The 14,277-nt window shown below is 36.6% G+C and overlaps 1 protein-coding gene across 13 annotated transcripts in view; it reads left to right on the top strand.

Annotated features, from left to right (window-relative positions):
* The window catches only part of PLEKHA6 (pleckstrin homology domain containing A6), a 161,327-nt gene that overhangs the window by 108,797 nt on the left and 38,253 nt on the right, over window positions 1–14,277 (top strand). For all 13 annotated transcript variants that reach the window (XM_072424657.1, XM_072424665.1, XM_072424618.1 and 10 more), the window contains 5 exons: window positions 4,319–4,463; window positions 10,367–10,476; window positions 11,380–11,562; window positions 11,652–11,816; window positions 13,107–13,240. In XM_072424657.1, coding sequence (XP_072280758.1) covers window positions 4,319–4,463; window positions 10,367–10,476; window positions 11,380–11,562; window positions 11,652–11,816; window positions 13,107–13,240 — 737 coding nt within the window. The remainder of the gene's footprint in view (window positions 1–4,318; window positions 4,464–10,366; window positions 10,477–11,379; window positions 11,563–11,651; window positions 11,817–13,106; window positions 13,241–14,277) is intronic.

The following is a 14,277-nucleotide window of genomic DNA, read 5'->3' as shown; positions in this document are numbered from 1 at the left end:
TTATTGCATTGCCCCTTTTAACATCAATGATGGCATGCATTCTTTTGTGATATCTTTTTTTGTTTGTACAGTTCACCTTTTTTGTAGGTCTGTTAACAGTTGACATTTATACATAGACATTAATTACAATCAAATGAGGTAAAGGATACTAGACTTTTATTACCCCTATTAGAACTTATGTTTTATGATTCATATAATATAATTTATAGTTAAATGACTTCACTCTTCTCCCCTGCATCTGCTGGAACTACTGGTGTACCCTCTGTAGTTCTCTTTTGCTCATTATGCGTTCTGCCATATCCTCACAATTTTGCCAGGGCTAGTTATCATACATGCCTGTATTTAGGGACAAAATAAATAAATAATGCTGGATGGTAGAGAAGAAAAAAATAAAGTTATTGACAACAAAATAATAGTAAAAAAAGACCAGTCAACACAATAATACTAAAAAAGACCGTCCAACATAAAAGACGAAAAAACAGTGCAAAAAAGTGATCAGGCTACAAAATAAATGTGTAGGCTGCTTCTAATAACATAACTGTTCCTGTTTTTAAAGGTTTGTTCTGCCGGTATAGAAATCCTTTCTAGCTTCGGGTATTTACAGTCACTATAAACTAATTTTATGTTTTGGAATTCAACGGTAACCGTAAAGCTTTCAACCATAATTTATTTAAAAAAATTGCATTTATTATTTTATGGTATTATAAACAAAACATCAATATACAAAGTCTCATGAAACAACACTAGAATTGCCACAGAGCTGAAAAAAGTTAGTCAATGATTCATGGCTACCAGGGCTCAATTCCTTAGCATAGTTGTATAAAAAGCTTCCACATATATATAAGATATATTAAAAATATGTTGAGCCAATTCATCCCAACATGTTTTGCAGACAGTACTTGTCGATTGTGGTATTTTATCCCCAAATTGCCAAATGAAGATTGGGTTTATGTGTCGAATGTATTATTTTATCCCCAAGACCCCAAATGCAGATTGGGTTTCTATGTCGAATGTGTTTTTTATCCCTAAGACGGCAAATGCAGATTGGTTTTCTTTATGTCCTAAATGCTCAGTGGTCAAACCAAATTTAATACAGTTATTATGGGAGTGCCCGGGGCTTAAAAATTTATGGAAAGAGACACTTGAACATACTCATATGGCATCTGGCAATAAAGGGAATTGAACATGAAGGTATGTTTGCCACACATTAGACAACAGGCAGTAACAAATATTTTGGTAGGTTTACCAAAATGTAAGATAATGTGTCTACTAGTTGTATTAAAAAATAAAAAAAAAAAGATGCAATTGCTTTCTACTTCAGTTCCTAGGATGACGGAAGTTCAATCCAATTTGCGTATTGCTACTAGACAAACTTTATGCTTCCAGAAATTTAGTACAGTATACTGAAAACTTATTTTGGCATACAACTTGCTACAGCATAGTGAAGCGGCAGGGCACCCTTTATGACTTGCATGTTTTATGATATGTGGGATTCTGTGTTTGTATGTTATTAATTTATGTATGTTTTTTTTGTCTGTGATCTGTGTAAATTGATTCATTTGATATTTTTTTTCCTTTGTACATTGGTAGTTTTATATTTAGTATGAAAAATTATTAAAGAGATATAAAAAAAGTTTAATTAAGATCATCCCTACCTTCTTTCCTTTATTTCAATGAGAGAAGGTAATTATGTACATTTCTGTATGCTTGCTCCTTTAACAGTTGCCTAAGTTTAAAAAAAAGGATACAGTACATTACCTAATATTCTTTTTTTTCCATACAAACCATAATACATATTTAACTATTTAACCTTCAACATGTTTTAGTGGTTTTGGGTTAATGCTCACACTGAGTGGAGGGAGTAAGCCAGGTTGGAACAGTTGTGTTCAAGCATTTTCACCTATACTGATGTTAATTTACTTGTTTATACCTGTTTTGCTAGGCGGTTAACTGCATCTTTTCTCATGTTTTGTTTATTATTGGGTATTGTGTTATGCCTTTAAATCCTCAAAACAATACAACTTTAATATTTATATAGCTATACTGCTGTTTTAATGTCCCTACCCTGGCATTTTGGCAACAATTCACAACTTCAGCCATCTAATTTGAGATTTAAAACACCTATACAGACTTTCTAAAACCAAGGAAGATGGAATTCTATTAAACGAATGGTGCAGTTTAACATCTTTCATACCTCCTGGTCTTAACGTGTTTGTGCTGATTGGATATAAATGCTGAGTTATTTCCTACACTGGTAGAACTGATAAAGCAGCTTGGAGAGCTGTGAAAGGTCTTCAACATTTTAAGAAGAAGTCCCGTTGAATGTTTGTAACTACTATTAGATATACAAAGATTTGAATAAATAGGAACCTTTAGAAAAACACTTTGTCAAAGTTTTTTTTTGTAAATAAACTAGCAACTGTTAGAAAATGACTACTTTGGTTTGGTCAGTGTTAGCTACAACAGTGAAGGGGTCAAAACTGTGTAATATATAATGTAGCCTATAAAATGTAGTAGGAAAGCTTCTGTACTGTTTAGTGGTCTGGACTATATTGTATAGAGTTTGGAATTATTACACTGGGTGAGGGATCCACACTTTATGTACATGCTCCTGTTCCAGTTTGGCAAGATACACCTTGATGTCAGTGTAAAATGAATTCATAGGGCTTTATGCAGCCACAATGGCTCAAAATTGAAATGATTGAGAAACAGTTGGATAAAATTAAGGTTGATAAAGCACCAGGACCTGATGGATTACATTCACAGGTTCTTAAAGAGCTGAGGTCAGTTATTTCAAAGCCATTGTTTCTATATTTTAGGGACTCATTAAGCACTGGTTAAGCAATGGAATCGCATAAGGCCAATGTGTTAACTATCTTTAAAAAGGGAGCAATTATTACCAAGTAACTACAGACTGATACGTTTAACTTCTATAGTTTAAAAGGTCCCAGAGAGTTGATAAAGAACCACATAGAGGAGTTTATGCTAGAAAATATTATTATAAGAGATCAGTCAGCATGGATTGAAGAAAAACCAAGTTATCAAACAAAATTACTCTTTTTATAAGGAAATAAGTAAACAGTAGCATTTGACACAGTACCCCACAGACTGGTAATATGCAAGTTAATAGTCTATAGGTTTAGAAATTAAATCTGTAAATGGGTAGAAAACTGGTTTAGGACCGCATCCAGAGAGTATTGATTAATGATTCATACTCTGAATGGTCTAGAGTCATTAGTGGTGTACCCCAGGGTTTAGTGTTGGGACCTATACTGTTTAAAATCTTTATAAATTATTTTAGGTTTGGAAATAAAAGCACCATTTCTGTGTTTGCAGATGACACCAATGTCATGGAATTAAGTCTTTACAGGATTTCTAAAATCCACAAGCACACCTGGATAAACTGTTTGGTTGCGCAGCTAAGTAGCAAATATAGATAAATGTAAAGTTATGCAATTGACTGCTAACAACATGCATGCTTCATACTGTCTAGAGGGGAATACGTTTGGGGGATTAAAAAATGGAGAAGGATCTGGGCATTCTGGTAGAGCATAGTGCGGTATATTACTGGGGGGTTGCTCATGGTAACCGGATGCTTACAGGGCAGACAAGAGGCAGCAGACTCCAAAAGTCCAAAATAACAGCAGTTGTGTTTATTTTAGCCAAGTGTCACAGCGCAAACTTGACAACTTTATAACAAAACAACAGTAGCTCAGCTGGGCATCTGGCTACCTCACGATGTCTATAGGTTTTTTTTTTTTATCTAGCATAAGTTTTTTTCCCTAGTGGTTGAACATGATGGACTTATGTCTTTTTTCAACCTAACTGACTATGTAACTATGTAGTACACATAGTTACATAGTCCAAAAAAGGCCAAAGCAATCTCTGAAATGGTAAATATGTTGAACATTATCTGGGATTTAAACAAAAATTAAAACTTGTGTTGGGAAGTACTGAAAATTTGCTGCCATTTTCCTCAAGTAACATGCATATTAAGATTGATCCATTTCAAATTTTTATTTAAGAAAGAGATTATTATTTCCCTACAATATGTATCAGGATACCCTTTGTCAAATGCTTTTCTAAAAAATCTAGAAATGCATTGCATTAAATGTAGTAAAATTGCAGCTAGGCATGCAAACATAAATATATAAATTAAGGTGTATGTCAGTTTATTGCATTTCTTTAAATTAGTATCTATACTGCTTACACTATGGGTATTACACTCAAGAGCAATGATTCTCTTTTGCCAAGCTGTATGTAGCTTTGTAATGCTGTAAGTTGTTTCATGTAGTGTTTTACTTTTTTTTACCTTCAGGTAAAGCTCAACCTAGAGCCATATAGGAGAGAATCACCTCATCTCCTAACACCTCTGACTAATGAGCGATATAGCTCCCTGCCCACAAGAACAGATGTAGAGACTGAAAAACAATGGCAGTTACAACAACAGGCTGCAAATAAAGGTACTGTTAAAAGATATTTTGTGAACAAATTTTGTTAATTTATTCTGGAGTGGTGGAAATATAGATAAATATTTATTTTTAAAAAATCACTTTAAACAAATTATGTGTATGGACTAGCAAGTTAGTTACTTCACCAAGAAATCCATTACCAATATTGTGACTTTTCACCAGATTTTTCTACTACTAAATCCAATAATATATTTCAAATATATTAGCAAAACTGATATTATTACAAAATCAATAATGTTTTACTTTATTAAAAAACATTATATAAATAAATGATGTGGATTATCTTCTGAGGTATATACATTTTTATATATTTACATCATTTTCTAAACCAGCTAATGGGCAGTTTAGGTTTTTCCATTTTAGGCTGGGTGTACATGAACAGTTTTAAAAACGCATATAAACGTTCCTACCAGGTTTATATGGGTATTTATGCACTTTTACAAGCGTTTTAAAGCTTAACTTTAAACTTAAACTCTAAACTTAACTCTAAAAAACTTTTATAAACGCCTATGATGCGTTTTACCACAAATTGCCGCAATTTTACATAAAGCATTTGCATTAAAGTTACATGGGATGGGTTACATTAAGCATTTATAAAAGTTTTACTTTTAACCCTTTCAGGCAATGAGTACAGGGGTACATAAAACCCCTTACTCATTCCCTGAAAGGGTTAAAATATGTGTAAAAAAATTATTTTATTAAATGTTTGTGTTTGTGTAACTAAACTTTTTTTTTTTTTTTTACAGGTTATCCCAATGACAGCATGATTCCCAGGGCTGCAATCATGACATGAGCAGCACAGCCCTGGGACTCCTCCTGGCAGTGAGGGATCGCAGAGCACTAGGGTTCAATGAGAACAAGGCTCTCCATTCACCCCTAGTGCTCTGTGATTGGCTGAGGTTTTACGTTTCTCAGCCATTCAGCACTAGACATGAATGGGGAGACTTGTGCAGAAATAGGAAACCCTGATGACAGCTCAAGCATCATCAGGATTTCCCTTTCCTCAGCCAATCAGGGAGTGGAGCAATCAGCGGAGCTCTGCTATGCTGACAGCTTCACTGCCCTGATTGCTCCCCCAGCCCTAGAGGAGCTGTGACATGTGTTCTGTATCTGTAACACATACTACAGCTCCTCTAGGGCTGTCAGCACCGCTGATTGCTCCGCTCCCTGATTGGCTGAGGAAAGGGAAATCCTGATGATGCTTGACCTGTCATCAAGGTTTCCTATTTCTCAGACAATCACAGAGCACTAGAGATGAATGGGCAAAAGTCTCCCCATTCATGTCTAGTGCTGAATGGCTGAGATCCGTAAAACCTCAGCCAATCACAGAGCACTAGAGGTGAATGGGGAGCCTTGTGCCCTTGTGCCATTTAGCCTCTAGTGCCCTGCGATCTCTCACTGTAAGGAGGATTCCCAGGCCTGTGCTTATGTCAGGATTGCAGCCCTGGGAATCATCTTAACATTGGGATAACCTGTAAAAAAAAAGTTTAGTTACACAAACACACACACATTTATTAAAATATTTTAACATTAAAGCCTCGTCCTATTTTTTTACAAATATTTTAACCCTTTCAGGGAAATGAGTAAGAGTTTTTATGCACCCCTGTACTCATTCCCAGGGTGGGGTGGTGGAGATCTGGGAGTCTCCTTATTAAAGGGGGCTTCCAGTGTCCAAAGTCTTGCTAAAACCGTTTATAAAAGCCCTCATTGTTTTCAATGAAAGCTTTCATAAAAAGCTTAAAAACGCTTGAAAAAGCCTCTATTGAGTTCAATGGAAGCGTTTTCATGCATTTTCCCACGTTTATCCTGCGTTTTAAATTTTAAACGTTGCAAGCAAGGGGAGATCAATACTACAATTCTGCTCACTGGATGGCATGGTATAAAGCTCTGGTACCTTTAGAGTTCCAATATTGGCATGGAAAATTGTAATTTCTTTCACTTGGCAAATGAATTTAGTGAAATTAGAAATTAGTGGGATATCAGACAGTAAGCAGTAGCTAAAGTTAAGGGCTGTCATTTTCAAATGTAGTGATAGTGAAAATTCCAGGACTTCAGGAATCATCTTGATGTAAGAAAAGAGTGTTTTGCAGTGTGAACAGCAAATATATTTAGCTTATTTTTGTCTACTTTAGATACTGTTATTCATTTAGATACAATAATTTAAACTAGGCAGAAGACAGGTCAGCCATTTTAGTATCTATTTAGATACTCATTTGGCAAAAGCACAGATAAAAATCCTTGTTATGTAGGAGGGAGGTCAAAAGGAAACATGGAAAAAGATCTGGATATCATCTGCATATACTCATAATTGAAAAACAACTTATCCCAAGTGTTGATATTAAAATGAAAAAAGGGGAGGTGTGCATTCACCGTCAGAGCTGATGGGCCTGTCCTAGCTCTGCTCCCCACTTAGCAGGATAAAGAGCGCCCGACAGCGGCTTCCAGGGCATCTATTAGTAGTGTTTCAGCACATCCTTGCCCGCCCTGATCTTCAGGGATGCTGGGCTCTTTATGTAGAAGCTAGTGACTGCTGGGTAAACCTTCTATAAAGGAGGCCCTATCCAGGGCCACAGCAGCTCCAGCCAAGATGGCACCTGCAGCACAGACAACTACAGAGCTTCCCCTGGATGTGCCTGTGGATCTCCAGCCTCTTACTCCTGCCTCTCCAGCACTGTTCCCTGAACTGGTCTCCATCTTGCTGCTTCTGACTATGCTGCTCTCCTGAGGGCTTTCCAGGAGATCCTACAAAAAGCCCTGGCCACCATCACACATAAAACCATGGACCACTTTTCCAGAGAAATCAGGTGGCCACTGCACATTGTAGCTAGAATGTAGTATGGATGATGTTATTAAAGATAAGTATTCAGTTTTTGCACAACAATTAGAGGACACAGAAAACACATTAGAGGCATTGCTGACGCTGTTACTGATCTGCAGTCTACTGTCACAGCACTGTTTCTGGAACTTTCTCTTGTGTTTCGTGGCCCTGGGATATAAGCATGAAATTACATTACTACCGCACAAAAATTCCCACTTTAGGCCTGCCAGGGAGGCTGAAACTTTTTTCCAAGGGTATGATTACCAGCTTTTCACCAACCTGGCCCTCTACTATCAAAAGGCTCTTGGAGCCTGATGGCAGAATCCTGCTTCTGTCAGGCCATATTTATGATGCTCTGATAACTATAGTGTCTTATTATGCCCCTAATGCTAGTTGGAGTTTTTTACCCAACAGTTGCATATAGTCGGCACCCATGTTAAGGGTATGCTGTCCTATGTGGTGATATCAATACAACCTTGATACCTGCCTTGGATAAGAGAGGCCTGACCATATCTTCTTTTCATTCCCTTCGGGACCCAGGTGCTCTAGCATTACGTAATCTGTTCACCCAGCGCTCCTTTATTAATTACTGGCGAGAAGTTCATCTATCTGAAAGGAACTGTACACATTTCTCCCATCCACATGAAACATTTTTAAGGATAGATCACATTTTGTGGCAGTGGCTTGTATCCCATTGGTGTAATCCTGCTGAAAAGTGCCCATGTCTTGGTCAGACCACCACACAGTCTTTATCTCCTTTTTTGTTCCCTATCAAAAGTCCCCCTGTTGAAACTGGTCTTTAAATGCTTTCCCTTTGAGTGACCCTTTGAATGGGCATAAGGTGCCCTTTCCCTTTGAATGGGCATAAGGTGGTGATCCGGGACACTCATACAGCTGGCCTCTCACCGTAAGACAGCCTGAACCACTTTACTTTCCAAATTAGAGGTGGAAAATGCTACTTTGTCCGACCAGTACAAGTCTGACCCTACTCCAGAATGTAAGAAATAATTGGAGGGTAAATGGGTTCAATTAGACATGTTTGTCTCACCAGGCTGAGAAGCAATTAAGATGGGCCAAGCATATGTACTATGTGAAAAGAAATAAGCCAGACTCTCTTTTGGCTAATAGACTTTGAAACCCAACCAATAAGGCTGAAAACACCAACACCACGACTAGCAACCCCTTGGCTGTGCTGGACAAATTCCGTAAACATTTGGTTCAGTTGTAAAGTGATCCAGGCACATTTGACTTGTCTAAGGTGGAGAATAAGAACAAAAAGGATTTTACAACTTGTAAGTAATTCTAAAATACATATTTTTATTATAAATCTTTAAAAATCAATGGGGAAGTGACCCCAGAAAATGTAACACTGGCATGGTCGTGTCTCGCCACTAGCTCCCCCCAACTGGAAGGTGGACTTAAAAACTCCTTATGAAGTTCTAAAAAACGAAAAGCATCCAGTTAGGCGTTTTATTATTACATCATTGTAGCCTTGCATTGAATATGTCAAACCACCACATTTAAAGTTATGGATTGATCGCATGAGAAGAATGTTTGTAATATTGTTTATTTGTAAATATATTTTACTTACAAACATTTTTTAATCATTAATATTAGAAATATGTATTTTACAATTACTTACAAGTTGTACCCTAAAAGTCTTTTGTTTTTAAAAAAAACAAATTTTTGCTGATGAGTGTGGGATGCAGTACCGTGTAACTGTAAAACAATCACCATTGTTGTTGTCTAAGGTGGAGGCCTTTTTTTCCTGCATTAATTTACCACAACTATCTGATTTATCTTTCTGAACTGCATTTGAGCCTCCAGGTATTGTAGTGGCAATGATGTCCCACAAACTCCAAAAGCGTTTGAGTCCAGATGGGTTCTCGGCTCATTTCTATATGAAATGTATATATACTTTAGCTTTCAATTTGACTAAATTCTTTAATATCATGGCTAGGCTGTGGAGCAGTAGTGAAGATGTCACTCATGCCTACATTTTTCTACCCCTTTCTTCTGCTCCCCATCCCATCTCAGTTCCTTCCCACTACCTAAGGATAGTACAGAGGCTAATTCTTCAGTTTGCCTGGAATAAGGGGGGACCCCTATCCAATCAATCCTTATTCCAACTTAAAGTAGGGGGGCTCTTAGTTCCTCATATTTCTAATTATTATGTGGCAGCCCAGCTTGCACAGCTATCATACTGAGGTGGATACCCCAATACAAGTTTCTATTGGGGCAGCTGAAATAGACAATCTACTTTGGGTATCCCCTTTGCCTTGTGGTCACCTCACAAAACCCATGTTGTAAAACACCCTGCAGCTTATGAGATAGATATAAGGCGTTGCGGAATCTGATGTAGCCTCTTGCTCCTCTTGCACTAATTTTCCACAATCTAGCTCAAATTATGCTGCGTTTAGCTGGTGGAGGTCACAGGATATTAGTAGGGTATATAACGTTGTCACTGCAGGGACCGAAAACCTTTGCATTTTTGAGGAATACTCATGAAAATCACTACCACCTAATATTTTTTGCTACCTGCAGACTAAACACTTTGTCAGTGATTTTTCTGGCGTCTCCCCGACGCCGTTCTCCCTTCTTTGCTCCTGCATTCCCATGTCTTGTCTATTTCTTGTTGATTTCTGTTATAACTCAGCTCATTCAGCACTTAATAAATAATAAAGGGCCCCCCTTTTTATTTCCTCTGCCCGCCCCTTCCAATTTTCATTTGTCTTCCATTTGTGTTGTAAATATGTCTTGGCATGTTTATGTCCATTTGGATTGTTGTGTAAAATGTTTGTCTGTTATCTGAAAAACTTAATAAAAATTTAAAAAGGGAAAGTCTTAAACACTACAAATTTTGACATAAGGTAAATACAGCCCTGAGCGTTAGAAAAAGTTGAGTTGAGCTGATTTTTGGAAATTATAGGAGAAATGTTTTTTTTCATGGTTATTGGCCCAAAAAAAGCAGAGAACAGCACGAGACATAGGAAGGGTTGTTGAGGTAGTTGAGTACAAAAAGATGTTTTGTGTTTTATGTAATTCTGTTCTGTCATCTGTATTTCTATATTCTAAGTTGGCATTGTTCCTCCACGGACAAAGTCACCAAGTGATGAAGGATCAGTAACAAAACAATTAGTAGTAAGAAGAGGAGGAAGCCATACCTCAAATGGACATATCTCAAGGGTAAATTCAATATTATGCAATGCATTTTTATATTTCAGGATTCCCTGCCTTTTTTACTGTCAAATTGATTTTGATCCATTAACCATTTTATCCAAGTGTACAATTGTACCATGTTCCATATTATGTTTAGAGTGGACAGATGAGTTCCTATACAGAATAGAAGGTTTGTACACTTGAATAAATTTTTAGTTTCAGTAATTATTTTAAATGTCGTATCCACAGAGTACGGGATTTTGTAGTTGATATTTGCAGCACATCATACCTAACTAGACATTATCCACCCAGTGTACTTGAACTAACATCTTTTAGTGCAGCTGGAATATGTGGATATTTGGGGGTTTGAAGTTTGCATAAAAATGCACTTGTCATATACCAAAGGTTTATATTCAATAAGTCACCTGTAATATGTTAGATTTATATTTGGCATGTTATCTTTGTAAATATTTGTTAACCTTGCTTGTTCAGTTTGAATCCAAATCTTATTGTCTAAACAAAAAGTTCAGATATGGCTTGGATATAGATATCTATACAACTGGTGTCCAAATGAAAGGAAATAGAAATGTAATTCTTTGATCTTCCAATTAGTTTGCTGCATTACTAGGTTTACAAAACTGGCACTGATAAAGTATCTATAGAAGAAAAAATTTTCAACTCTGTAAGTACTGCAGATGGAATCCATGTCTTCAAGTACAAAATGAAGCAAGTTACACTGTGCAGTAATGATTTCTAAACTCTTATAGAGTTAATAGTGTGTATAACTGAGCAAGGCATTTTTTTTTCCTGTGCAGTGAGGTTTGTTAATAGTTTATGTAACTCACCAAGGCAGTGTCCGTAATGTTTAAGTCATGTATTGATTTATTTTTGTATACCCAAACATTTTTAAGGGTTTTGTGTTATTTACAGGAACGTCCAAAAAGTGCTTTGTTTCCTGCTGAAGTTAAGTCAAAAATGAGTGTTGAAGAACAAATAGATCGCATAAAACGGCATCAGAGTGGATCTATGAAAGAAAAAAGGCGAAGCCTTCAGCTCCCTTCCAATCAGCAAACAGAATCCTCCACTACCAAACCAGCAGGCACATACCGAGCGGTGAGTTGGGACAAATGTTATTGTAAGGGTAAATGAAATATATAAATACAGATTCCTAATTAATGTATCGGCACAACAATTGGTTACAGGTAAGAAGGCATCGGAGCATCCATGAAGTAGACATCTCAGACCTAGAAGCAGCTATACGCTCACAAGAACCTCAGAAGATGTATGAATCCCCAAGAGAGGAGATTGCCCGCCTACGTAAGATGGAATTGGAACCTCAGACATTTAATGTAGACATCAACCAAGAGGTTAGTACCTAAATCATAGCTTTAAATCATAGCCTGTTTTTTTAATGCTGGTTAAAAAAATATTCTAATTTGAATCTGAATTGTTAAGCATTAGTTTTATCTGTCCATAGTTTTATAAATTACTTGACAGACACCTACAAAAGAACCTTAACTAATTTATAGCAGATAGCAGATTTCGGTATTCATTCTTTTCAGTTTGGTATATTGCACAATGCAATCAAAAAAATTGTACTACATGGTGTATCTATGACGGTGTCTGTAAGTTTACTCTGCTAAATAAAGATAAGTGAAATGCTTGTTTGGTTAGTGGGAGTTCTCTCCTCCACTGTCTGATTCTTCCAGTATTTAGGTGGGCCTTTGCTGTCCTTGCATTTGTGTCAGGACTAATGGTCAAACACTGTACTTGTGTAAAGTAAAGTGGCTTCAGGAGACAGAATGCACAGAAAGGATGAAACTTGTGGAAGAAAGGAATAAAATAAGCACTGTAGTTTATTTCATCCCTCTTAGCCACATGAGCATTTAACCCATGTAAGGTGGTGGGAGTTTGCCGTGCACCTTTATTTGATGGGTAAATTAAACTGCTGTTCTGAATAAGCCAGATATTTTGCATTTTCTAGAGAAAAGCACAGAGATGGCAGCCTCAGCATTTCACAGTATGGGTTTCTTTTGTGTATTCTTTTGTTCACCACTGTTTCATACTTTTCTTTACAGCATTTTGGGGTTATTGATATTTATTTTATTTTATTTGTTTCCTGTTTATGATCTGATTCAGTATTCTTTTTTTTATTTATTTACCTTAATTTATTCTCAAATGGGAACATCAGCGTAAATTGTAAGAGGGGGTTTTACGTTATCCTAGGTTCTTTATTTACAATATAGTACTTAATTTATGTACCTAGTCTGTAATATTTGAAGTGAATCTTCAGCCAAAACTTTTTTTTTAGGATAAAATGATGAAGTAAGAGAGACCCCAAGTTTGTGTTTTGGTATGTGTGTCAATATTGGTGCAGTTTACGTTATATTTGTTTTATGGTCATTTTCATAAACATTGGTCATGGAAATCAAAACTTTTGGAGTTGCTCCAGGAACAATAAGTAACAAGAAATATTCTGGTAAAATAAACTGGTGGAGCTTTTTAAACCTTCCCTACTTTATTTCAAACAAAAAAGGGTCATTGTTTACTATTTGGTTTAAAATCTGAATAATTTTTTTAGGATCTGTTGATTTTACACATGCGTTGTGTATGACACTGTAAATATCACTTTCTGTATGCCCATTTCTGTGTCTCAGCTGTCCACACCACACAAGGTCCTAATTCCAGAGCGTTACCTTGACCCAGAACCCGAGAGTCCTCTAAGCCCAGAGGAGATGCAAGAGAAGCTGAGGAAGGTGGAACGGATAAAAACACTTATCGCAAAATCAAGGTTGGATATACAATGAATAAATACTGCTTAATTTCACAGTTTTTAAGCACATGTGAGACTTTTTTGAATATGGAATACATTCCAATGCTGTATGGTTAATACATCAATTTTTTTCAAAAAGTATTAGACATTATCTGGCACTGTGCTTTAAAGCATGTGTGTGCAGGAATGTCTGCCGGGAAAGCAAAAATACACTGCACTCTAAAGAAGAGGAGAACATTTGACTGTGAGGAATCTCACAACACAAGAGGTCAGCACACCCAAATGTACGTGTATCATAATGTGCTAATACATACCAGCATATCTGTGGAAAATAGAATTTTATCCATGCAGTTGGCCCTCCTCCCCGTTGCAAGTTTACATTCAAACAGTGCCCTATGTGTTGTCCTGGGCAGTAAAAGAATTCAAACAGCACCTATTTTTTTTTTTTAATTAGTATTTTGAATGAGCTGCCTAATACAGTGCCCTGCAAAACGCCAATGTTCAAAAATATGTGCACTGCAGTGCACTGATGTGTGCGTAAGCCCCAAATAAAAGTTCTACTTTTGCTTAAACTATGAGTGCAGCTCTAGGAGAAATATAAGCTAAAAGAACAGACAAAAATGCATTACAGAGCCTCATTATTTAGCTCGCTTATAGACCTGGTAACTAGAGCTAGATGTTACCTCACACAAGAGGTTGATAGTGTTCATGACAATCTTGAAGTACGTCTGTTGAATCTTGAAGTGTTTCTATTACCAAATAACCTATATGAACTGAATAACTTATGGTACTTACAGTATGGTGTTGCATAGGTAGATAGTAAGTTTTCATGGATGGTAAAGTAACAGTGTGGTTCCCAAACACTTGTCTGAACAAGCCTTGAGATTTCCTGTGTTAAAACACTTACCCCAGAAAAAAAGATGCAGCATTCACATAGTTCATTATTTCAATGTAATCTACAAAGCTTTTGAATTAAATGCAAATGACAATGTTTGGATATAATAGGGCTGATTTTCAAAGAAATTGTATGTAAGATCTTAAGCCAAAATTGATGA

This window comes from Pyxicephalus adspersus, chromosome 1, assembly GCF_032062135.1.
Source record: "Pyxicephalus adspersus chromosome 1, UCB_Pads_2.0, whole genome shotgun sequence".
NCBI classification, from domain to species: Eukaryota; Metazoa; Chordata; class Amphibia; order Anura; family Pyxicephalidae; genus Pyxicephalus; species Pyxicephalus adspersus.
Note: the sequence above shows the minus strand (reverse complement) of the source record. Positions and strands in the feature narration are given on the sequence as shown.